This window comes from Marmota flaviventris, chromosome 3, assembly GCF_047511675.1.
Source record: "Marmota flaviventris isolate mMarFla1 chromosome 3, mMarFla1.hap1, whole genome shotgun sequence".
NCBI lineage: Eukaryota > Metazoa > Chordata > Mammalia > Rodentia > Sciuridae > Marmota > Marmota flaviventris.
The window spans coordinates 97,676,193-97,703,309 of NC_092500.1; the positions used below are offsets into that span (position 1 = coordinate 97,676,193).

Consider the following 27,117-nt stretch of genomic DNA (forward strand, 5'->3'; position numbering starts at 1 on the left):
ACAGGTTATCCTTGTGAAGGGACCTTGGTATTTTCCTAGAAAAAGGTCTGTTATAATTTCCTCTAAAGCATAAGGTTACTGAAGACAGAGTAGGGAAAGGAGGGAGGGCTATGGTCCGACAAAACAAGTCTATCATCACACAGATGGTGCCAAATAGGATCCTCTCTACTGGGCCTCCCAGGAGCCATGAAAGGAAGGTTGGCACCACTGTTCAAATCCCCCAGGCTTCAGGACAGGTCTGAACCACCCAGAGACATAATGTTCCTTTAAGACAGGTGCAGGCAACTCCAGCATCTATAGCTATGAGGTGAATGAAGAAAGCAAAACTTTCTGTTTCTGAATTCCCAGCTTGAAACCCAGGACACCGCCCCAATCTCTGGGCCACTTGGGGTGTTGATGGTGTGTGAAACTCTTAGGCACATGAGAAGACACTGTCAACTCCCAATAGCCAAGGCCTGGTGATTTACATGAGGATCTCGAGGCCTGGGGATGGGGGATTGCCCCTTGCCACCCACCAGCTGTACACCTTCATTCTGCTGCTCACCAGCACCTATGTTGGAAGAGCAGAGATGGGGAAAAAAGGTCTAAGTTAGATTTACTTATTGACAACTTATTTTTTTTTTAATTAAAAGGAAAGGATACTGACTTCCATCCACCTGTAGGTCACCCTGTTCCTTTTAACATCTCTCCAGCTTCTGCACCTACCTGTTATTAGCAGAATCCTCCTTCTAACATCTTCTCCATTACAATGCTGCATAAAAGCTCCTGGTAACAAAAAACACCCAAGGAATCACAGGATTGGGATCCAGGAGATCAAGAACACACAAGTTCTTAAGATAAGTCTTACTCCAAACCATCTACCACCTCCCTTTTTACCCCTCCAGACAAAATAAATCCCCCCATACTCTGTCACTTCTTCACCAGAGGAGCAAAGGTGCATATTAAAGTGTAGATTTGGTCATAGCATTTCAATAGTATTTGCTTTTTTCCATATTAAGTCAAATGGGGAATACAGAGAAATGAAGGCAAGGAATTTTTTTTATAAGACTCCACTGGTTGCTAAAGGCCAATGAAAGATTAAAGTGAGAGATTAAATTTCTCTACAGGAGAAATGACACCATTTCTCCCCTTACTATGAACTCCAAATGACACCCACATAGTGTTTTGCTACATATGCCAAAGAATAACTTAGTACTGTGACTCTTTTATAATAAGGTGCCATCAAAATCATATTTTTTTCTCAGATTTTCCCCTGGATGTCACCTGTATTCTAAATATAGTGAAATGAAAAAAATATTTTGGTCTAGATTAAAAAACAGTTTTGAAAGTCTATATTCTTTGGGAAAGAAGGATGAGATTACAAATTTTTTTAAAAAAATTTAAAAGAATGGGATTGATAGTAGGAATGAGGAAAAAATTAATTCTGGAACTATATGCTATTGTCAAATAAGTGAAAAATAATAAAAATTTGGACATACACTAACATACTACAAAAAAACTTGCAAATAAATTCAAACAAAGTATCAAGAACAAACATATATCTTCTCTGGAGAGTAACAATATATGGGCCTGTTGAGTTTTACATATTTGTCTCTTACAATTACTATTCTACCGGGCATAGGGTGTACTCAATAAATACTGGTTTTGATGAATGGTTATTCAGGTTTTTGCTACATGAGACCAAGTTCCGACATTACTCTTCTTTATATTCGTAGCATTGAGCATGGTGTTTCTTCAGTCAATCCTTGTTGAATACAGTAAGATTTGAATTTTCAAGGAATTTTACTGGGGAAAGGATGAGATCAAGTGCTAGCCACTTCCCTTATCTATCTGGAATGGGATCAGGAGATTTTGTCCTAATATGCAAGGTGTGGTCAGAGCTGAGGTTCCAGGCCACTCTGGTCCTAGGATGAACCAGAACAGACTTTCTTTCAGAGGTGAGGGGCAGGATAATGTTTGCTTAGTTAACCACCCAGATATACTCTTTCCCACAATGGAAATCTGTAGACTTTTCTGCCATTATAAAAGTATGCTGTCCATTAGGTTTGTTTTGTTTCTTTTCAGAGTCCTGGTGTGGGCTTAACTTCATGTCTAAGAATTGAGGTCCATTTAATAATAGTCACCAACACAGATGGAATGCACAGAAGGGATGAAGCATACAGGCATCAGAGCACACAGACTAGGGTTCAAACCCTAGCTCTACCACCAACCAGTTCTGTGGCCTCAGGCAAAGTCTTGAACACATCTCAGCCCTCATTTCTGTATCTGTAAAGTGAAGATAGTATCACCTACCTGCCAGACTTGTTGGGAGGCAATTTACTAAAGCACAAGTAACACAAAGTACACACCCAATAAACTGACCTTAAAGGCAGTATAGGATTTTTCTGACACCTCCCCTTTTTTTTCCAAGTCAAAAGGAATGCTAAGAAGCCTGTTTAGAGGCAAAATTAGTAAGTCCATTTCTAATACAAACTGAAAATTAGAAGCAGAATGGTGTGGCAGTCCTAAAATCATGTATCAGCACATAATAAAATCAAACCACTGGATCAATCACTAAGACCCTACCCTGGAGGTCTGTTTGGACAAGGCTAACTATGATGGGAAAGCCCTAAGGGAACAACCACTTGTATTCTCAGCGTCCAGTAGCAAGTGGAGAAAGCACACCAAAACCTAAGATAGGTTCTCTTGAGGAAACTTCCATGTTCAACCCATAACTCTGGTTATTTTCATGTCCCCATTCACTGAGAAACTCCCAAAGATAAATTGTTACAGCTGATGTAGCTGACAAGCACCAATCTACCCAGTTTACATTAGAGATATTAAAGATGTCTAGCTTTTTGATGCAAGTTTCTTCATTAGATAAGTTGTTACACAGTGCCTATTTTTTCCCGATCTTTAGAATTAATCTTATAAACAATTGCAAAAGGCAGGGATAATCTTATAATAGATTATACAATGTTGGCATTGGATAGCATTTATTAAAGTCACAGTTTGATTTCTGCCAGTTTTACAGATGAGCACCTGAGGCTCATCATGGTTAAATAATTCACCACAAACAACACAGCTATTGAGAGGCACTCAGGATTAAAGTCTGGCCTCCTGTCCCCAAGTCCAAGATTCCTCCTGCTTTATGCTATATGGTCACTAAACTTCACACTATTTCTTTTCCCCCACTGAGCCCAGCAACAATGCATACAAAGAAAATTCATATTTGCCAAGTTGATCCATAAATTCTACACTTTCTGTTATCAGTCTAATATTATATTTCAATTCTACAAAATCCCAATCAATTGTGGTTTAATTAAAAGTACCAAGGTTTTAGGAGTTCACAAAGTGTCTTTGAAATCAAAAACTATTGTCCACATAATAATGTGTTATACCCATTTTAGAGACAAGAAAACCAAGGGTAACAGGTGTAGTGACTTATCAAAGTTACACTGCTAGTGATACACTGCTAGAGCTGGCACCTGAATTTAGACATTAAGTTCCAAATTCTGTGTCTATTCAATTTTATTGACCTAAGCCTAATTAATAATAAAGTTCTTAAATACTAGGAGAAAGAATGATGATAGTATTATTTTTCCATTAAAAAAATTGGTTCATAAGGAATCCACATGTCAACTAAAAAACAAACAAACAAGAACAATATGCAGGCTGACTGAACTGTAGAAAACCTCATCTGCCCAGCATTGAGCCCTATTTCCTTCAACAAAGTGACTTTAGACCCATCTCTCAAGCAGAATATTACTTGCATTACTGCCTACAAGATTTTAAAGGCCAGCCCAGGGAAATGGCTGCACTTCCTCCACTGCTGAAGACATCTTCAATCATTGCTTTATGTCACAGGGGAAGGAAGGAGGTCATTCCTGCAAGTCTTGGCACACAGGGCTGTACCATAACCCAGAGGGCCTCCAAGTAGGTTGGGGATGGGCGAAGCCACAGGACAGGCAGCAGGAAGGGAGCACAGGCCTCATGGGGCTGCTCCTGAGCCTAGTTAAAGATAGGGATGGTGGCAGCTAATGGCGGGGGAGGGAGGAAGGGAGGATGAAGGAGGCTGTGAAGGAAGGTGTGGGGGACGGATATAATCCGGCATACAGAAACCTGTCAGGATGGGATTTATTTTTGTTCTGTGAGGGAGTATAATAGGGCTTTGCCTGCACTCTCAATAGCTGTTTTGAAGTGAACCCGGCTGGTATGTCTTTAATTTGTCATTTCATTATGAAACTGTTTCCCTTCCAAGAAACCTTCAAGTCAGGAAGCTCTGTCTGCCCACACAGGAAATTCCTTTGCTTCAACTTCCCCAAAAAGGAAATTTCCCTCAGAAGTGAGCCCAGCATATGCCTTTGAGCAGAGCTGTTTCAAGAAACTTTGGCAGCTGAGTCCTGAAAACACCCCAGCTTTCTGCTACTGCCGGGAGGGACAGGAGCGACACGGGCATAAACAGCTGGGCTCTCACCCAGCGGATGGGGACCCCACCAAAACCTGACGCTGGCCCGCCTCTTCCTTGTCCTTCTTGGTTCTCTAGGTGCCCTTGCCCTCTCTCACATCCTGTAAGACACCAGAGTTTTAACTCACCAAGAGGGAACAGGATCTGCAGCTTTCATGAGGAGAGAGACTTAGCCACACACACACACACACACACACACGCACGCACGCACACACACCTCTCTCACACTCACACTCACAGATGTGCATTCCAGTTATCACAGGGCCAGGTCAACACAAAGCCCTTACTGGTAGCACACACAAACATGAAACTTCTGGCAGAGAGACTACAGTATTTCAGATGAAGAGAGCACAGGACAGCAAAAGGCCAATTACAGTTCCTCAAGCACATCTATTACCCAAGTGCCTTTATCTGGGGTAGTGGGTTTTTTCTAAACCAGCTTTCCCAGAGATGATACCCCCACAACATGGCAAGGGATATGTCAGACCACAGCCTTATGAAAATGCTGTGAATACCTAAGTGGTAAGAGTCCAGCAAAGCTGTGCTGAAGTGCATGGCAACATACAGTATTTTATGAAGTTTCTTAGCAAAGAAGTGACAGATTTGCACTTAAGTTTTTAATTTTCTATTTCAAATCACTTCATTAAAAAAAAGTTGTGAAAAGGAAACAACACAGAGACCTAAAGCACAAAAAGTGGAAACAGTATTAAAGTTCAAATTGTGTATCAAGCAGTGGTCAGAGAGAGACACAGATGAGGGACTAAGGCAGCCCTGGATTTTCACCCTGCAATTAGACTGCACTGGAATGGTAGCATGGTAACATCTGATCTTATTACACTATTTATGAGCCAGGGTTCTGGAAGGGATATTATTTACCAGGAAACAGCAATATTTAAGGGACTAGCAAGAATCATATAGTTCACTAAAAGCCAAATATATGAACCCTGAGGTTTTAGGTTATGGTAGATATTTTCTGTGGGATGGCTTTAAATTTTTTACCATAGTGAGTTGCCCTGTTTTTCTAAAGTTTATGAAGTTTTAAACACAGTTGGATCTCACAGGGGGGCCCGATCCTGTTTTTCATACTCTCCAAGAGCACAGTCTAGGGAATAGAGCTTTGGCTTATACTGGGAGAGAAGGTGTAGAGAGAAAAGAGTCTCACGGACAGACCTGCCTAACTGCCAACCAGCTCTGTGACTTTGACCAAGTTCCTTCACCTCTTTAAACTTGACTTTTCATCAGTAAAGTGAGGATAATAAAATCCATTCAGAAGACTGTCAGGAGGATCAAATGATATAATATCGAGTGCCTACCATAAGCACTCGATACAGAGAAGTTATTACTCTACATGGAAAACTATGAAGGCTCTTTCCCCCAAATTCCACACACCTATTCCTCATCACACCTATAAGTCACCCTGCTCTAGTGGCTCCTTAAAGCCCCCCCCCCCGGGCGTGGATTTTTCTTGATCACTTCAACTTGAAATTTGGATTAACATGCCCCGGAAGCATCTGTGAGGCAAAAAGATATAGTTAGAATTGTTGAAAGGCTTAAGGATTCAGATTTAGGCCCAACTTTGGCCAAGATGGATGCTGAAAATCAACAGCTATGCATGGTAAGAGAGGATGACTCCTAGTGGCCACAGATGTTCAGGTTCACAATGCTTCATCTAAACCAAGGGACCTGGATTTTCCAACTAATTTTATGTCTTTTATCCCCCACCGAGAAAACCAGCCCTCAGCAAAACTATGGGGTTTACTTCCAACTCTGTCTCCTCCCTAGGTCTTCCTTGCTGGCTATGATTCCTCCTTTGTAAAAGAGCCAAAGGACTTGGTAAACTAATTCTCATTTAAAATATTAGGGACTTGAGGTATTCATTATCCCTGTCTAAGGTACTATGGTCATAGCTCCTTACCTTTTGAGGTGGAGCTAGGTAGAAACAATGCCTGATCTTCAAGGAATGTCTGTCTTCAATGGTGGAATCTGAAGCACCAAGGTAGTTCATTGTGGGAGATAATTACATTCAAGACACTCTGAATCACTACAACTGGACAACCACATTCCCTGCTCAAGTGTAACATTGGCCCTGTTCACAGACAATAAGCCCTCTGTCCTGGGCCCAAAGTTGAATGCTAGCTGGACAATACAAGTTTAGAAACCAACCGCTTTCAGAATCTCGGTACTCCTTCTGCAAACAAAGAAGTACCCGATAAATAGCCACACAGCTGTATGTCCACTTGGCACCACAATATCCTATTGTATTTCTTCAAGTTCTTCCTTGGATTCCCTCACCTGGGTGACAGTGAAGCAGACCTGGAGTAATAACTGGAATAATCACAACCACACACATACATTCATCTGAACTAAAAATTTTCTTTGCCTAAGAGTCAAAAGAAAAACTTCTTTCATAAGGTCCAAAAATATATTTGATTAAAAAAAATTCTACTTAAGTTTTGGTGGGTCTCTGAAGTTCTTCTCAGGCCCTTCATCAGGGCACTAAAGTCCAGTTTTAAGAGGACATTTAAACCCCAGAGTTTCAAGTGAGGAAAAGCTTTCTCTGGGGAATTCTAGGCTTGTGTTCCTAAAAGATCTTTAAATAAAACCCCAAATCTCAGGGTGAATATGTGAATCACGACCAAGTTTTAAGGTCAGCAAGAGCCTCACACAGAATGCTCAACAGAGATGTAAATAGGGGAACAAGGACTGTGTGTCCAGGGAGGGGATTTTGTGTGGTGGCTTCACCACTACCACACACAAGAAGCGAAAGGAGTTTGTGTGAGAGCCCAGCATTTCAAGAGCAGTGCTGTGGAAGGACTCAGAATGACAAAGAAAGGACACAGAGTTTCCTCCCGACTCTGTAGTCATCTGGTAAAAAAACTGCCCCCAAAACCAGATTAGCCTTCCAGCCCATGGGAATAACAGGTTTGAGAACTCAGACTGCCTTAGGGCTCTTCCCAAAGCTGGCTATACAGGCAGGAGGAAGGAGAAAGAGTGGTTTTACTTCCTCAAGCAGGTTGGCACAGAATCGTTTCCTCGTTTCTCTTTATATAAAGAGTTCTTCATGTCGGGGATCCCAGCATCACCGAGGGAGACAGCAGAAAAACCTTATCAGCTTTGTGCACCAATCACTGCTGCTTGGGGCACTTCTTTTCTCCCTAATCTTACATCCCCTTTGCACAGCCTGTGGCAACGGGGAAATGATTCAAGTAACTGGTTCAGGCCTCTGTTTAGAAATAGTTTCTTGGGTGTGAGTTTTCATACCCAGGGGACAGTATAAGTGTCAAAGATTCTCTCTGTTGGCTGGGGCGGATGGGGATGTACTTTAAAGCTCAGCATCAAAGCCTCCACTTTAGAAGCTGAAAGCCTTCATTCCCTTGCCAACTGTGCTTTTTTCCCCCATAATTAATTAATGCAATATTAATTGTACATGGGCTATGAAGCTGGCTGAAGAAGGATCATGAGGCCTATCCATGCAGATCAGCTGGCTCTATAAAGCCCCAAACCCAGTGGACACACATCTGAGAGAGAGACAAATGCAGAGTGTAACTGTTAAGGTTACAGGAAGAGCAAACTCGCCTCAAATTGCGGAGGGGATTCCCACCAATCACACAATTGGGGTCACGTAGTTACCAGAAGCCACACCTGTGCATAATGCACTGGGCAAAGGGCCAACTCACAGACAAGATTCAGGCCAGAAAGCGGGGGTGATGGGTATGAGAACAGGGGGGCAGGGCTTCACAACAGGGGAGAGGCCTGCGATTCGGCTATTAGTTCCCAGGAACCAGTACAGGACGAAGGTGGCAGAGGCAGTTTCAATAACCCCTCAAGGCCCAGGAGTAGGTGCCAGTTCCTATCCCACAAAAGCATTTACCCCATCTCAGCCGTAGGCATCCCAGGGAAGTATCCCACAGAGCTGGGCACCGGATTTCCATATTTCTTTGCAGAAGAGCATCCTCAAAAAACAATCACAGCTGAAGTGGAGGACAATTTCCTGCATCATCAAAATACCACTGTCTGCACTAAAATTGGATGTTCAACACTGGAAATCAAGTGAAATAATCATGATACGTAGTATTTATAGATAATGCTTCTCTTGGTATCCCTTGAATTTTCTTCTGGAATCAGAATAATATAAATTGTTTAAGTTGGAAAGAGCCTCAGGAATCACACACTTGGTTACAGATAAACAAACTGCTGTCCTGGAGGGAATGAATAAATATGATGGGATGACCTGAGTAGCATTCACATGGGGCCAGGGGCAGGAAACATCCTGTACTTCATACCTACTGTATGGTGTCCTGGCAGGTATTCCATGTGGGGAAACTGAGGCACAAAATCATCAAAAAATTTTTCTGAAGCATATCAGCTTAACACAAAAAGTCTGTTTCGATTTGTACACTCACTAATATAACCTGTTTTTAAGGACATCTCTATTCACAGTACTATTCTGTGAAGTAGATCATCTCTTTTAAAAAGAAGGAAAATCAGGTATAATAGAAATCTCTTTCTACTTCATTTAATTTTGTTTCTAACATCCCACAATTTATACAGATACTTGAAAATATGTGACAGATAACAGTTGTGCCCACAGGATTGGATCTGGAAATTTATCTTCCTCCAAGTTCAAAAGATAATTTGTTTCTATCTCTGATTTCATCCCTTTGGGCCTTCTTGTCAGCCATTTATGTCAATTTTGCTTGAAATTTTTTCTTAAAAATAAATCAACATGTTGACTTAGATTTTCTCTACCTAACCAACAGCTAAAATAAAACAACTTCCACCAGTTCCACACTTTTAAAAAGCAATATGAAGTGGGAAGGAAAAAAAAAAAAAAGGCCTGGGTTTTGGAATGAGATGTGTATTCAAGCTGTAGTTCTCCGTGTGCCCCTGGGGAAGTAAAGGTCCACTTCCAAGTCTCAGATATAAAATAAATATAATATTTATTTTGCAGCATTGTGTTTATTTTGAAAAGTTCCTGGTTTACAGAAAGTGCTCAATGCATAGTAGTTACCATTATTACTTATTCCATAAGACCTCACTGGCCAAGCTAAGCCAGTCTTGGGGAAAAAATGAGCATTTAAATCATCACCATGACTTCTAAAGTGGAGCTACATAAGTTGCCTGATATCCTTATAATGTTTTTTAAGATGGTGGTACTTACTTCTTCAAACCTGTTCTGCATGCCTTTTTTTTTTTTAATGGTTGTTACATCTTTCTGTATAAATCTTCAATTTCCTCAATGAACCGCTCTGGTTAATATTCTAACCCCAGGAGTTGAAAATCCAGCCTCAGCTGTACTAATGACATGGAGCATTCCCTGCACAGGCCTGCATGAGTAGAATTTTCCTTCCAGGCACCCAATTTGCATCCACTACACATCCATAGTTCTTTATCCATTATCTGTATCTCCAATTTGTATTTCTATTACTGGAATCTTAGAGTCTCATTTGAAGGCTATTAGTATCCATGATCTATACGAAGCAGAAACAGAGAACAATTTCAAAAGAATGGAGCTTATTCCACTCACCTAAGATGGAAGCAGGAAATATCAGGCCAGGGTGACTAATTATACTTGGGAATCTCCAACTGGCCTGTGGCCAGTGCTACACTTAAATCTCTTAAATTCTGCTCTCCACTTGATTCAGAAGAGACCAGAAAAAGAACCCCTAAAACACTCATAGCTAGCACAGGGAACTGAGAATGAGAACCCACCAATGGCAACAGTAAAATCAGTAACATCTGAAGATCTCTGCTAAGATTTACCTCTGAACAGCTTAAGGTTGAAGTTGTCAAAGTCATTCCTGCCAGAAACTCCAAGAGTGTGAGCTACTGATGAGGTGTAGCTCAGGCATGAAGTGAAATGGGAGAACATATATCTGCCGTTGGAGAAAGGAAATTCTACCATATTTGTATATATTCAACTCAGCCAATGCTTTCTGAGAATGAAGAGGAGATAAGCAGAAACTCAGGAAAGCAGGGTACAAGCCAACATCAAATTGAATCACTATCATACCTGCTAGCAAGTATTATGTTGATGCAGGTGAGGTGACAACAGAACATAGAGACAGGACCCCTCACTCTGCAGAACACTGGTGTGCCAAGACAAAGACCACGGAGGTTCTGATGGTTGGAAAAATCGAAGGGAAGATAGCAGAGAGGAGAAAGAAGAAATGAAAATAAGGTTTCTTATTTCCTATTATTAAGACTCAACTCATAAAACTGGTTCTCAATGTCTTTTTTTTTTTTTTAATGGCTCACTCTCATAGTCTATTATCAACTTTCAATGTTGGATTTAGAATAGAATTGGGCATGTCTGGGTTCATGGATCTAACCCACAGCACCAGGTAGGGACAACCTAATTGCCAACAGCTTCCAAATATCTGATTCAGAATGCCAAGGAAATTGAGAGCCCACCACATGGAAGAGGAGGGAGCCAGCCCTCCCCTCCCCCACAGAATTAGAGCCACTTTGTCAGAGTTCATGCTGGAGGAACTGCCTTAAATGTACACAGAGCTCACTGCATGAAATGTGAAGTGAAAGAAAAGGTCAATAAACCTCTGGTTATATATTTTTTTTAAAAAAAGACATCTATAAATAGCTGCATTTATTGAAGCTGCTTCCTTATCAGGAAGCACGGAGCTAGGAATTAACGTCTGCCTGCATCGGAAATTCTTTCAGACAGCAAACCCAAAAAGGAAATTTCCCTTCCAAAGCATCCAGGCTGTTCTGCTATGGACTATTTTTTTTTTTTCTTCAAGCCATCTGAAGCAGCTAACTGGACCCTTGTACAGCCCCATGTGCAGTGGAGAATAGAAAGTCTTTAAGCATTTCAATGCATAAAGGGAAGGTGCCCAAAAGAAGGTTTAAGGGGAAATAAAATAGAAAAATGGCATTGGCTGGCCGACTCTGATAGAAGGCATTACTGCTTCGTTAAAGACACTGAGAATTAAATCTCTTCCCTGTGTCCTTGCCTCAACTCTGCTGGTGATGTCAGTGCACGTCACAGGCAGCTGTGCGAGGAGAGGCCATTTTTGGAACATTGATAATGGCAAAGGACTCTAGGTCCTTTCTTTGAGAGGTCTTAGGAGACAGGCAAGGGCTGGGGATGTGGCTCAAGCGGTAGCATGCAGCCTGGCATGCGTGCGGCCCGGATTCGATCCTCAGCACCACATACAAACAAAGATGTTGTGTCCGCCAAAAACTGAAAAATAAATATTAAAACACTCTCTCTCTCTCTCTCTCACTTTCTCTTAAAAAAAAAAAAAGAAGAAGAAGACAGGCAAGAGCCAAGGAAGGAGACATAGATTCAGGCAGGAGTGTGAAGACAAAGTCCCAGACTGGAGACAGGTGTGAGGAAGAAAAAGGCCCTGGAGATGGTGCCAGGGCTTAAGTAATTTACTTACTTAAATTGTAAGTAAACAATTTACTTTACTTACTTGGGCCACAGACACCTCCTCAATAACGTGTTGTCTCCATTGTCTCTTTCTTGAGAACAAACATAACTTAAAAGATACAAAACATGGCTCTAGTCAAGTAAAACAAAGGCACTGTGTAAGTGCCTTCTCTCTGGGCCTTACAGCAGAGCTGGGCTCACAGCTGTCACAGGCAGTAGTAAGATAAGCTTGCTTCAATTGTGACTTGGAAAAATCAGGTTCGACTCTATGTAGACAGAACTCTAGGTCTTTTCTTTAATGAAGCAGACACATAGGCACATGCAGGTTTCCTTTGGCCATTGAATATGGGGAAACCACTTTCCAAATTGGCTATCATCAGCACTAGAAACTGAAATGGAGCTCTAGTGAGTTATCTGGCCATTGCGTGACAGGCATCATGCCAGGTGTCACACATATAAGCTCTGCTATTGATGAGAAAGCCTCCTCAGTAGATGTTATTTTGCTAATTTGAGGCTTAAATTATCTTAATTTAATGTTAAATCATCTTTCTAAGAGATAGAGGCTGCCTTAAATTCAAGCATATTCAGATCTATCTGGACTTCCGCTAACATGTTTTTTCTTTTTTTTTTTTTAAATTTGGAAACTTCAAGAAGCAGTGGCCCCCTGCTGCCAGGAGGTCAAACCCAGTGAAATGCTGTTGAAGGTGGTGTTTGGTTGAGCTCCATTCTGAAAGCTGGTCCTCTAAAGCCTTTACTACCAGCCCTGTCATTTTGGCTGCAGAGATAAATCGAATTTCAATCTGAGCTCACAAGAATATAAAGAGAGGGCAGCTATAGTAACTGACAAGTAAAACCAGAATAAACTATTCATTGTAGAAGGCTCCCCTTCCTACTGAAAGGTAGATGTGGGCCTGTTGGAGGTTCAGCACATATTAATGGTCAAGTAGCATCTCTAGAACCTTGTCTGCTCCCTGTCCTGCACCCACTGCTGCCTAGACACCAAGAGTCAGCAGCACTTTAACTTTCAAGTTCATGAGACTTTGCCCACGTGTCTTCTCCCAAGAAAGTTAGAGGGTGATTTTCTGAAGTAGAAATCACATTAGATCCTTCACAAGCTAGTGAACCTGAATAATTTAGTTTACTTACTTGGGCCACAGACACCTCCTCAATAAAATTGGATCCATAACACCTGCTTCAAAGACTGTCACATGATTAAATGAGATAGTAGGTAAGAATACATTTTGTTACTTACAACAACATAAAACATACTATGGTTATATTTAGCTTCCAATGTCTCTTTCTTGAGAACAAACATAACTTACAAAGATACAAAACTGTGGCTCTAGTCAAATAAAACAGAGGCACTGTGTAAGTGCCTTCTCTCTGTGCAAGTTCTAATATACCTCTGCTTATCACATGTCTGTCTTAAATTCAGTTACTCTGCTGAGAATGCAAAACGGCTGGATGAGTGAGCAGTGAGGTAACATATCCAAAGGAAGGCATTGAATTAAATTATTAAACACACACAAGCAGGAGTAGTAATCTAAGAATTTTGAAAGATTCACAAGGAAAGGAAGGAGAGCCAGGGGACTGTTTCTGGTGTTATGATGCTAGAATACTCCCAGCAGCTATTACGACTATTTATTAACCCGCAACATCGTAAACTGTAACCCTATTAAATATGATGAATGAGTCCTGGGTCTCAATTTTTAATCATCAATTTGCAGATATTTTAGAAGGCCAAACGGACACTGAAGATACAGTCTTTGGGCCAATGGCATAATACTCCTATGATTAGATGTGATTAAATCAATTGGATGTAGGATGATAATGTTTAAAAGAAATTTAAAATAAATATATTTAATTATTTAAATTCTGCTTCATATCTGAAATGTATTTACATTGTTATCATATTGCCTGGCATCCACCGGCATCACTGTTGGAGGCCCAGTGTCAAACAGAGTCCCTGTTAACATACTGCAAGCATGTTATGGTATGGATGTTAAAAGTCTCCCAAAGGCTTGGTTGCCAGTCTGCGGAGCTATTGGAACGTGCTGGAACGTGCTGGAACCTCAAGAAAGTAGGGCCTAGTAGGAGGAATCAAGGTCATTGGGGAGGGGGATGCACTTGAAGGGGTTATTGGGACTCTAAACCCTTCTCTTCCTCTCTTTCACGTCCCCACCATGAGGTGAGCAGCTTTGTTCCACCATGCACTGCCTACCATGAAGTGCTGCCTCAACCCCAGAGCCAGAAACTTATGGAACCAACCAACCATGGACTGAAACTTCTGAAACTGTAAGCCAAACTTCTTTTAAGTTGCTTATGTTAGGTATTTGGTCTGACTGACACAGAATCTTTACCCTAAGCAAGGTGCCACTACTTCATGATGTGACTTTTGCTGCTCCCTTTAACACCTACTTCCCCACAAGTTTAGAAGAAGGTAGCCTTTGGACAGATGAATTTTAAAAAGTCCCTCCCTCACACAGCAAGGCCCCTGGTGAGAATGGGGAAACAGCATCTGTTCTCCAGGCCATAGCCCTCCTCAGCTTGCAAGGTCAAGAGTGACCTTGACTGAGCACCCTTGAGGGGTCCTTGCTCTTTCAAGTGTTCTCAAGCTGTGATGGAAGGCTGATGGTCCCTTTAAAGGATGGAACTTATTTTTTCACCTGCCCGCTATAATTGTTGTACTTCAGCCCTTCTACCTCCAAGCATACCAAAAGAAGAAGAAAAAAGTCATGTCCTTTCTATTTTCTCAGCAAACATACTTGTGTTTGCTCCCCTAGTGAGCAGCGGAGCTCTGCTGCAGGACTGTTGAAGGGCACCATCCTGAAAATTTGGGCAGTGAGTCAGTCCAGCATGATAGGCCTGGCCCTTCTTCCCTTGACTCTTCTCCTTCCCTAGGGCCAGACTGCCCCCACCATCCCTTCAGTCCCTCACAATCACCACTTAACACAATGCTCCATTTATCACTTGGCTTTTATCACAGGCAAATAAAAGGGAGAGCATCACTTTCTACTTCTCAATAGCATGCTAATTTGTTACGCTGTGTCTTCAGTTTAGGTTTAGCCTTGTGTTTGCAGAACAAACTGGTGAGAAACTCTGTATGAGAATCTTAGCTTTTATGATCTCTGCCCTCCTCTCTCCAAGGATAAGATTTTGATTTAAGAATGAAAGAAAGCAAAAAAGGTAAGAGAGAGCCTTTATCTGGAGATCAAGTGATAAATGGAGAAAAAAAGCCACTTGGAGCCATCCCAGTCTGGTGAGTATCTCTTTAAAACAAGCAGCTAAAAATGCTTTCAACCCAGTAATACCATAAATGTCCTGCTGCTGTCTTGGCTTTCAGATTCTTCCCCGTACTTTCCATGAGCATTCCACTGGGAATTGTCTGGAATCCCAGATTAAAACAGCAATAACCCAATTCCCCTGTTAGAATATTTATTTTCACTAAGGTTTGGAAACTCAGCTGGGATGCATCTTCAAGTGTGTGGCCCCAGTCTTAACCTTCTATTTGCCTTTCAAACAGCATGACAAGCAGTCAAGTCCTGAACAGGACGAAGGAAGCTGGGCCTTGCTCGGAAAGCCCCAGCTGAGGGCAAACAGCAAGAGCCTGGGAACCTCTACTTTCAGAGGATTTGTTCCAGATGTTGGGGCCATGGTATCACAAAGGGACTCATGCGGATTACCAAGGAGAGATATGTAAAGTTAGACTGCCAGAGTATACATTCAGGCAAAGCCATTATCCTAACCTGAATCCACAAACTACTGATTATGCACCAAAGTCAGCAGTAATGTGCTACAGCTGGATGATTGTCTATGTGAGGATCCAGGCACATGTCCATCCAAGGGTAATATGCAAACTACTCAGCAACAGACAGAACAAGTTAGAATGGATTCCAGCCATAAACCAATGTTGTGGCCACATCAGTCATAAGTCTAGCCAAGTATCATCCCTGAATTCATCCACCCATCTTCAAAAATATTTATTAAACACATACTTATATGGTGGCATAATGGAATCAGGCATAATTGAGTTTGAATCTTTATCTCTTATGAGTTTTGCAATCAACCTTAAAAAATTACTTAAATTCTCTAAGTCCTTATGTGTGATATGGAGATAAAAGAAGACCCACCTTACATTGCGTGAATGAAATAAAATAATTTATATATACAGAATTTCACAGCGCCAGGAACAGGATAATCCCACAGTTATTAGCTATTATGATTGTATCCTAGGCATATACTGGGAGCAAGTAATTACTGGTAAGCGGCACAGAAGTGGTTCAATGAAAGAACTGACACTAGAAGAAATTAAAGTGTTGGTATTGAAGAAATGGTTCCAAGGAGAAGGAAAGCTTATATGAGAACTGCGTATTTTAAATATAGTAAGGATCTTAAATATTTTCTATTCCAAATGTGGTCCCACATGATTGGGAAACTGAGTTAAACGACTGACTGCAGTCAAACAGCAGAACCCTATGAATTAAGACCTCTTGACTGCTGGTTTGGCTTGTCTATTTGCTTGCCTGCTTCTTTGTTTTACCATGATAACTTTTTAGGGAGAGAGTTCCACAGCAAAAGAGCTTACATATGTCAAAGGCATTCAGAGGTGAACCATGAGTTAGGGCCTCCTTGGGGGATGTTGCAAAATATAAGAATAAAAAGTTATGAAAGAAACCTCAGCTTGTTTGGGACAATTGTTCATTATCTCATTTCTCTCTGCACTAGAATTTAAGCTCCATAAGAACAGGGAGCTTTGTCTTCTGTCTTTGTTTCTGTATCCTGATCCTAGAAGCAGATAATCAGTAATTACAAATGGAATGAACAAATGAATGAGATTAGGTGGTAGAAGTGTTCTGCCTACATGGCATGAGTATGTTCTACCCTGAAGTGAATATTCCTGAGGTAAATATACTGGGCATAGGGGCTTATCTGGAGAGAAATCTGCTATTGTCTGCCCACCATTTCTTTCCCAGTTCTGTCCGCTGCAACGGTGCCCTAAAACTCCAGTCTACTAGGACAACAGTGCCCACAGTCATGACCATGGCCTTTAAAGTTCCAACCTCCTTTTTAAAAGTTCATTGTAGAGGAAAAGATGGTAGAATGGGGCTGTGTCCTTTACCTCTCTATCCAGGAATGTCTACACTACAGTAGGCAGCAACTTTGTAATTACCAACAGACACAGCAAACTGAAGAGGGGAAGGAGTTTCATGTTGCCAGTTCCTTGCAAAAATCCCAGCAACCATCCTCACTGTAGGCAGAAGGGATAAACCAGCAATGTCTCCCAGGACCCCTAGCATCAGTCATCTGATTCTCTGATTTATCAGAGAGAGAGAAAAGGAGAGCCTGGGTCCCCTGTTTCCTGTTTTATTTTTCTGTACTTTTAGTAAGCAACCTTCTGAGGAAGGATGGAAACAAAAGGAGAATAGCCTGAAAGAGATGGCCAGCATGACTGTACCACCATTTATGTCACTGGGAATCAACTAGGGAAGGGTCAAGTTGTCCCCAGGAACCTCCAGAACCTGGACTTGTGCTCTCAGGATATCATCCAAGCCGGAGAATGTGGCATTTTCTTGGATACCACGATCAGGGTGGGAATCACGTGATTCATTTTCTCCAGTTGCCCCAATCACATTTTATCACCTGGACTGAGTGGCAGTACAGGAAAGACAGATCAAAAACAGAACTGGCAGATGTCAATGCTCTGGAGGTTGGCATCAGCAGCACAGGTGTGTTGGACCCGATGTCTGCCAAGGTTGCAGCTGAAAATTCAGATGGAAGGTGGTGGAGGCAAGGAGTAGGGATGATTTGGGAGAGGATGGTGGAACTACTACAAACTAAAGTTGCTGAGGCAAAGCAAACCCAAGCAGAGAGTAGAAGAAAAGAGGGGACCAGGGAAAAGACATATATCAGCATATAAAATGTAACCCGCCATGAGAAAAGAAGGGAGGGGGAGTCTACAAAGAAGAGAGAGCACCAGCTTAAAAGCAAAGCAGGGAGTGAAGTGAGTGAATCAGAAACTAAGCCTCATTCAGATCAAAGAAAACTTTAAAGGGGAGTAGGTGAATCTAGGAATACAGATAAACATGGCATAACAATAATAATCTGCCTCCTAGGACACTGAATTGACTCTGCCATGTAGTACACATTTCCAGATTTTTTTTTTTTTTTTTTGACATATCATCAGACATGAAATAAATACACTGAGAAATAAGCGACAAGAATCTCAAACTTTAAACGGCCATTATGGGGTGGGGTCAAATGATTCCAAAGCAACCAAAGCGAACAAGGCAGAGTCCTGTGAAAACGACCCCAGAGTTTGCCCCTCCATGGCTCGGAGCCCTCTGCCTCCCCCGCCCCGTGCGGTCCAGCAGCCTGGCTGTCAGTCTGTCCTTCCCCTTCCCTTGGCAGCCGACACTCACGCAGGTGCGCTGGCAGGCGGATCGAGTCTTCCTCCATCCTAAGCGCTCGAGGCACTGGAACATGAAGTGGAGTCGAGGAAGCGTAACTCGGCACCGGGCTCTCTGGAGGTGTATATGAAATTCGTTCCTGCTGTTAAAAATAAGGGCAGGAAGAGGCGAGGGGGTTAAAAAGGCAGTGAAAGTTTGGAATGGAGGTGTGAAACTACCCAGGGGTGTGGGAAGCAAAAGGGAGGTGGGGCATTCGGAACACCTGGTTCATAAGTTGTCCTTTAGATGCTTCACATTTGAGGTTTATAAAAAAATGCAGGAAAGGTTGAATATTGATTGGGCTCTTTGGACTGAGGTCAACAGATGTGCACCCCTGTGGTTTGTTCAGGTAATGAGGAGGGACACAGGTGAGCAAATGGGGAGAAAAAAGTCCAAGAGAATAGCTTAAAAGCAACTCTCTCAAAAATTATTTTTCCAAGTCACATATCAATGTCACCAATGCATTAACACCACATTTCCTCTTCTCTGGCGATAACTCCAGCTTCTAATCAAAGTATGATTCTATACTCAGATCCAGTAAGAGTATATTAAATAGGCGAAGTGGAAAGTAATGGCTAAAAAGACCTAGGTTTTGTTAATAAATCTATGAGCAAAGTTTTTCTATCATCTTTCTCTCACAAAACAATAACCATAACCAAAAATATCCAACATTTAATTTCTTCCTTCCTAAGAGAGAATGATCTGCAGAATTAGTAGGTGTCTCTTTGTTCCTTCATTTCCCATCAGAATCTGTATTTCCTTTCCCTCTAAAATATTTCATACATCTTCAAAGAATTATTTGGACTAAGGAAAGCATTATTTAAATGAAGATGCTTAATGACAGTAGGAGGGGCTTCAGTAGTTTCACCATTTGAATTCAAATGAGCAGTGTTTGCTAGATCAATTAAAAGAAACTGGATGGGTGTGAAGGATTATTTTATTATTAGTTTGAAGTTAAAATATTGCAAATAATGGCAAGAAACCAACTAGTATATTCAGATAGAACAGTAGTGCAATTTGCATCTCAGATCTACACACCAACTAGTTTGACTTGCAGTCACATACATAAACATAACTTCCGTTAGCTTCTGCGGTTTAACTGGGCAAAGTAGGACATACAAAGTCCAAAAATAAGTTGGGATGAAAAGACCAGTAAGATGCCATTATGAAAATTTTAAAAACCAGGAGCAAAAGAAAATCCTAGATTAAAGTAAAGTGAAGACGGTATTTACTTCTTGGAAGGATAGTTCTTTCAACATTTTACATCTCTTCAAATGTGCAAAGGGAAGCAGGGGAGTCCCCTGACCCTACAACCAAATTAAAACTTCTCTTCTGCTCATGGCCTGGAAAGTTTGGTGGTTGTGGCAGGAAATTTCAATTTTAAATGAATATATACATATTGTTGCAATTTCCAGATGGAATTGCTACACCTTCCCTAAGGCATCCACTAGCAGAAACTAGGGTGGGTGGAATATTTCTGTTTAAACATACATCTTAAAGTTTCCTGGTGAATTTGTTAATTCAGGGCAGGCCCAAATATCCTAGATTTGATTTTTATGTCAATCAAGATGTCTTATGAAAGGTCACCCAGAGGCAAAACTGTCAACTTCACTTTTCTCGAACTTTATCAAATATCACACATAGTTTGAGCAACTCTAACTTAAGGAGGAGTTACACTTTTTGGTGTTTGTGTTAGGATAGTTTAAGAGGCAAAGATATATAATCACATGTATGGAAACATTAAATTTATTTAGGGGTTTTGCTAGGTGAGATGTGCTTTTAAGCATTTCAAACATAATCTGTTTTTCTAGATTAATTTTTTTTCTAAATTCTCCATTCTCCTCCACCCTCACATGATCCCCCAATCTCATCATACATGTAGATGTTTGCTGTTAGCTTTATTCCCAGAAGTAGCTTTCTGTTTGTTATGGTTTTTGCAGAAGCGAAACAGTTGGTGAAGAAAACACTGTGCAACCAAAGGGTCTCCAAAGGGCATGGCATGAGTACAAGAAATAGAGAGGATGCTATTTCATAATACAATTATTTTTCCCTTAAAGCAAGGAGAAACAAGGTCCTCTAGCTTGTCTATGAAAACCAGGCCAGCTCATCCCTGCCTCCTCAACTCCATCAAGGACAAGCTGGAGAAGCCCAGTCCTCAAAATTACTTCTACTTTATTTCTTGGGAAATCTGCCTCCCGCCTACTGATAGGAATCCAGGGAGGCTTCACCTCTGCAGTGTGTTAGGTGCTGGCTTGCGACATTATATTTGTGCCTTCATTTCCCTGAAGTTTCTTAGGAAGAGTTTTTACTTCTACATGGTTCCCTCACCTCACAGCTACACTGACATAGCACACTTGAGCACCTGCCTGGATGTTATGTCATCCTTTCCCATACCCATCCAAGAAATTGTAAGAGACAACTGAACTATTTCATAATGAAACCTACAGAAGACAGGCCAGAGACTGAACAACTGTGACCCTGAACTCCACTCATTCCTGAGGATAGCTTCCACTATGGTGAAAGTCAGGATTGCAACCTGCAAGCTGAGAGCAGGAAGCTCTTTTTAAAAGGTTTAAGGAAGAGATCTGTCAGTCACTGAAGAGAGTTTATCTTGACCATGTGGAGGAAAGCAAAATACGCTTCTAGAACCTCAAGCAATCTGCCAGCAGCCAACACAACCTACTGGAACCCTGGGTTCAGCAGACAAAAGAGCCCCAGGGGACCCCAGGAAGGATGTTGCCCAGTGCACAAACTTTTTTCTGAGAAGAGAACACACAGCTGGGAATCCCATACTGCAGAGTTAACTCCTTTTGTCTCTCTTTGCAACTCTCTAGTGGTCCTCATTTTTTATTTGATTACTATAACCATGTACTTATCTTCTATAATGGCACATCAGCACACTACCAGCAATTAGAAAAATCATACAAATACCACCTGCTCAGATGGAGACAGCTAGACAGAGGAACTCAGGGAGACTAACAGCCAATGTCCCAAAGAAAGGGAATTCTATTCTCACAACTGCTTCTCTGGTCTGATCCCAACAAAAGAGGGGGCTAGGTAGAGTTGACAGCACACTCACCTCTAAAGCAAACTGTCAGTCAGATGAAAACCAGAGGTGCTTTATTTTAACATGGGGTGGGGGAGAAGGGAGTAAGGATTTTCCCAGGAGGATTATAAACACAGCTCTAATTAAATTAAAATGCTGCAGACAGTGATATTAATGCATTCGAGTGTTGTAGGGGCATAAACTGCAGGTGTAGGCCAATGATGTGACTAAAGATGCAGTCATGTGGTTATGTTATTGTTTAGATGCTGAAAAACGTAAGTAAAACAGGCTGCTCTCAAATTTGTAAACCCAATCTAAACCAACTGGCTGAACAGAAGCAAACGCACTGCAATTTCTGAGGGTAATCGCAATACCTATAGGGACAGTGGCAAGGAGAGGTAGAGAATAGCTCAAAGCTCAGAAAAGAAAAAATAATTTTAAGCAAAGGGTATAGAATGGTACCAAGTTCAAATGGTACCAAATTCAAAATGACTTACATTTCTCTCCTCCTTCCTTCTCCAAACCATGAAGGCCAGTGATAGGTACCCATCTAATTATGCTTCTTTTCATATTAAATACCTAGCAACCTGTGAACCTGTGACTCCCATGTAAACCACCATGTTTACCACCCCTTCTTTTCTGGGGGGTACCTGGGATTGCACTCAGAGGCACTCTCCCACTGAACCACATCCCCAGCCCTATTTTGTATTTTATTTAGAGACAGGTTCTCACTAAGTTGCTTAGCACCTCACTTTTGCTCAGGCCGGCTTTGAACTCATGATCCTCCTGCCTCAGCCTCCAGAGCTGCTGGGATGACAGGCATGTGCCACCACACCTGGCAAGGCTTACCACTTTTGTGCTCAGCAGGGGAATGGCATCCCCACCACAGACTGCACATTATGGAAGAGCCAAACAGAAAAAATATTATCACCAAAATAGTCTTTCCTTTTCAAAATTATTCAGTATAGAACTTCTACATATCTTAAGGATCCCCCTAGGACATTTATGTACTTGTTCCTGTACAATTGACCCTTTAGGTTGAAGGATTGGGAAACTTGGGAGTTTATTGTTAATTAAATACTAATTCTCTGGAAATAAAGTATTTTGGCAATTGAGACAAACAGAAATAAAGTTGGTGTACTTCCACTAAGATGTTTTGCAGGTCATTGCAAAGATTCCTAAACTGAAGAGCCGAGATGTCCTGATTTAGGAAACATTTCTAGAAATTGCCCCATCCCCATTATAAATGCCCAGATTATTCCCCCATGCTGGTTTCTGAAGCCTGTGTAGGCAGTCCTGAGGAGGAAGAGTGTCACAGAGGTATGATAAGAATGCCACAGGAGCCCTGCCATGCAGATGCACTTTGGTGTCCCATCACTGCAATGACAAGCTGCAACCCAGACAAGATGGGAAACAGCAGGCAGCAAAGAGAGTGCTTGCACTGGCCACGTTCTACCCGTTCTACCCGGGAGGGGAGGCTGACTTTCTCACCCTGAAGGTTTTCAGGAAAGCTGCTTGCAAAGCTGAGGCTTGTACTCTCATCAGCCTGTATAGACTGAACAGAAGAAATCTCTCCTCTGGGAGGCTATTTATTGAGATTTACTAAATTAATGTCTGGACACACAGTTTCTCAAGTACACTCTTCTGGCTGGAGAATCATCCAAGGTGGTGGTGCTGGCTTTCATTAAACAGGTTTTCATTAAGTGAGCCTTTATTAACAAGCTATATCTACTCATTACCAAAACACTGAATAAGCAGAAATTTGCCTGCACCGTATTCTAGGTTTTTGGCATCATGGATGCAAACAGACATGAGAACCTAAACTAATGTGCTCCTGAGAGTCCATGTCTTTCACTGGAAAAAGAAATTCATTGAATATTTTGTCCACCCCAAAATTCAGTGAAAGAAAGAACTTGAGAAAAGATGCAAATGTGGCCACAGATAATCAATTTTTGGATTCTCCCCAGAAAGGAACAGTATACCCTAAGATCTGGGGTGAGGAAAAATACTCCAGGTATTCAAACAAAAGTTCTGAAGTAGAAGACCAGATTCAGAAGTAAAGTTGTGATGATTTCTTCCCACCCCAGGAAGGTTCTAGAAGATGCCTAAACCAGGGATCCAATTTCACTTTCTTCCTGGTGTCCAGGGTCCCTCTTGAGAAAAATATCTTTCGGGAGACTGTCATTAATTTTTTTCAAACAAAATGTTTTTTAAAATGCTTGCAGGATGTATATCAGTACTTTCAGCGGGAAGAAAATGGGAGGGCCCTGTTGAAATTGCGGTGGTTGGGAAACACATTCCTGGTCTCTGGAGCTTCCTCCCTGGGCTACCCAAATGGCCCTCAGGGAGAGGGAGCACCTGACAAACCACACTCAACACTAGGCCAGGGCTCTTCCTTCCAGCCTGGTTTCTCCAGTGCCCTTTTTCTGTAAGTTTATGAAAATGTTTCAGGACCTTACATTTGTGGATTCTTGTTTAAAGCTGAAATAAACAAGGCAAGGAGTCCCTTGTCTCCTCTTTTGGACCAGGGACATCCTAAAATCAGAAGACAGTGAATTGCATCTGCCAAACAGCACAATTAAATCAAAGCATCTTAGGTTTTCCTTTTATCCAGATCTGTTATCCATGCACAGTGAGGTTTAGAAAAGAAAAAGAACATTAGCAACAGGCCCTGCAATCAAGCCTTGCTGTAAAAGGTCATTGAGACTTCTTCCTCCCTATGATTAAGAAATACTTCAACATTCATTTTGTATTCGCGATAAGCCCAGGCCTGTACGAGGCATTGCAAGTTATAGAACTATAAGTCCTAAGGATTTCCATGATGGCCCCAAAATTTACAATTCTGTGCAGGGACTGGTGATGTAGCTCAGTGACAAAGCACTTGCCTGATATCCAAGGCCCTGGGTTTGATCCCTCGCACTGCAAATAAATAAATAATTGAAAAATTCCCCAGGCATGGTGGCACACACTGGTAATCCCAGCGACTCGAGAGGCTGAGGCAGGAGGATCAAGAGCTCAAAGCCAGCCACAGCAAAAGCGAGGTGCTAAACAATTCAGTGAGACCCTATCTCTAAATAAAATATAAAATAGGGCTGGGGATGTGGCTCAGTGGTCGAGTGCCCCTGAGTTCAATCCCTGGTCCCCCCCAAAAGATCCGGTGTCATTTTACCGGTAAATATGTATGAGCACTCATATATACATACTTATACCTCTCAGACTACATCCTAATCTTAGTTGGAAAGCATAGACATTGTAACAACCAGAAAAGGGAGTTTAGCATTAAGGGAAGATGAGGTCTGTGCTTTCTGTGGAGCCCTTAGGGGCCTCAACAACAACAACAAAAAAAAATGAGGCAAAGAAGGCATCCTTGTCTCCACTCCACAGTAGGGAACCTGACCAGAAGATCACAGGGCTCAAGCAACCTGTTCCAGACACCAGCTCATGACCCGGCTGGTATTTGGGTACAGATAGTCTTATTCCACTCCTCTGAACTGTTTTTAATAAAGAGGAGCAATAAGAAATGGCATTTAAGTCATGCTGGCCAGTCAACAATGGCTTCCCAGCTCATGGGGAATTCCAAGAGATAAGTTCAAGCTTGTAAGAACTGTAGCAACCTTGGAATATTTCATGGCTCTGAATCTGTTCTTGAAATTCCACCTGGGCCCCTGAGGGTCACTCAGCAGAGCTGCCTAAACCAGGGTGTCTACTTTATTCAGCTTGTTGCTTATCTCACAAAGAGAATAGATGGAGGGTGTAAATGCATTTAGCTAAAGGAAAGGGACTAACTATGATGAATGGGAAAGTTGTTTCAACCTCTGAACAGGAGAGCATCAGAATTCATCCCAGGATGTGTATTTACTGCAGGACACAATCAATAGGGCCACTAGGACATTTAAAGATCACTTGTGTAAACGATAACTTTACCTTGGACAGAAATCTCATCTTGGATATTAACAACAAGAAACCATTTCCCTTACTCAACTCTTGCCATTTATCTAAGGGCAGCAAATCTAAATGTACAGGTGAGAAAAATAGAAGCACTGAGAAGGAAAAGACCCTGTCAACATTTATTTGGTGTCTATAGTGGATAGATCAGTGTGCCAAGAAGCCATGGAGTCCACCTCTAGAATTTGCAATGGCCACAGTCCAAGCAAAGCTCCATCAACAGCCTGAAGATGCACATTCCCAAATGAAAGATGAATGAAGGCATTGATGATATACCTGGCTTGTGGGGCAGAAAAACCAAAGGGTCTGCAGAGATGCCTTTAAATATTGGAAGGGCAGGTAAAAGTAAAAGTTGAGGCTTATTTATTGTTTTAGTCAGCTTTCTGTTACTATAATAAATTCCTGAGATAATCAATTTATAAAGAGAAAAGGTTTATCTTCGCTCACAGTTTTGGAGGCTCCAGTTCAGAATCAATGGGCCTTTTGCTTTGGGCAGCACAGCATGGTAGAAGCACATGGTAGAGCAAAGCCACTCACTCAACTCATGGCTGGGAAGCAAAAGAGAAAAAGAGGAAGGGACTAGGGTTCTACTTTCCCCTTTGAGAGCATACCCACTATGACCCAAAGAACTCCCACTAGGCCCCACCTCTTAAAGGTTCCACTACCTCTCAATGGCATCACTCCAGGGACCAAGCTTTAAAACACATGGGCCTTTAAGGAGACCCTTATCCAAACCACAGCACCTGTATACCCAAAGAGAGCAGAGTCAGCCACAGACGGGTGTACCAGAAGAAAAGCCTAACAGCTGAAGCCTCCAAAGGCCAACTAAAGTCCCCCAAAGCCAACTGAAGTGGAGGGGAGAAGGTTACTCTAAAGGGCTTTCCACACAGGGAAGGAGCTCAGGCAGGCTCCTTAGAAATCCAAGATGCCGCTTCTGTACAACCTTCTACACCCTGGTGAGGCAAAGCTTATTAATGACAGTGTGGGTGGGGCAGGCCCAAATGTAACATGAACACCAGGCCCCCTTCTCTACCAGTGAGTTCCCAAGTCCCCTCCGTGTCCTAGAGTTCCATCAAATATAATCTGAAAAAGCACTGGTTTCTAGAACTGGGATTACCAAAGCAAAAAACTCAAACAGATTTCTTATTGCCCCAACTTTAAAACATTTTCATTAAGATCCTTTCCACTCCTGAGGTGCCATGAGTTTTTTTCCCTCTGTCTGAATTTCTCAGACATTTCTGACATGAATAGTAAGCAGAATCTAAAGCTGTGATTCCTTTTAATGCCAGGTTGTGGTTTCCAGGGAGTTTTTTGGAGCTGGCCCAGCTCTAAGGATGCACGGATGGTTAGCTCATTTGGCTGGAACCCAGCGCTGAGGCACAAGCAAGCAAGGTTACAAGCTTCAGACCTGCATGGGAAAATTAAATTCCCTCCATTCCACAACCTTAGACGACACCCCTCATCCCTGCCATGATGTAGACAGCGGCTTTTGCTCAAAGCATGGTTCATTTGAGCTCCGCAGAGCACATCACCACTCCTGGGAACGCCAGGCCAGTGCTATCCACAGTGGGTCACAGCTTCACTTCAGGACAAGGTGGTGTGGCTTCATTTACACCAAACCATCATGTGTACCTCTGGAAAAATCAACGCTTGCTGTTGGATTTACCCAGAAATGTCCCTAGGGTTTTGATCTGCCTTTTAAAAGAGGGTCACTGAATCCTTTCTTTCCAACTGTTTCCAGCAGCAGAAGGAACAGGTACTTAAATTAGCAGCGGTTTGTATCCCTGGCAAAACAAAGTGGCCAAGTGCAGCTCCTTATTAGCTGTTTTCTCCTCCATTA

The 27,117-nt window shown here is 42.0% G+C and overlaps 1 protein-coding gene across 6 annotated transcripts in view; it reads right to left on the bottom strand.

Annotated features, from left to right (window-relative positions):
• The window catches only part of Etv6 (ETS variant transcription factor 6), a 230,364-nt gene that overhangs the window by 111,672 nt on the left and 91,575 nt on the right, over positions 1-27,117 (bottom strand). For 2 of the 6 annotated variants that reach the window (XM_027955974.2, XM_071610137.1), the window contains exons 2-3: positions 18,260-18,389; positions 706-765 (exon numbers count right to left, since the gene is read on the bottom strand). The exons of 1 other annotated variant lie outside the window; for it this stretch is intronic. In XM_027955974.2, coding sequence (XP_027811775.1) covers positions 706-765; positions 18,260-18,389 — 190 coding nt within the window. The remainder of the gene's footprint in view (positions 1-705; positions 766-18,259; positions 18,390-27,117) is intronic. 3 more of the 6 variants (XM_027955976.3, XM_071610139.1, XM_071610136.1) reach the window with 2 other exon arrangements.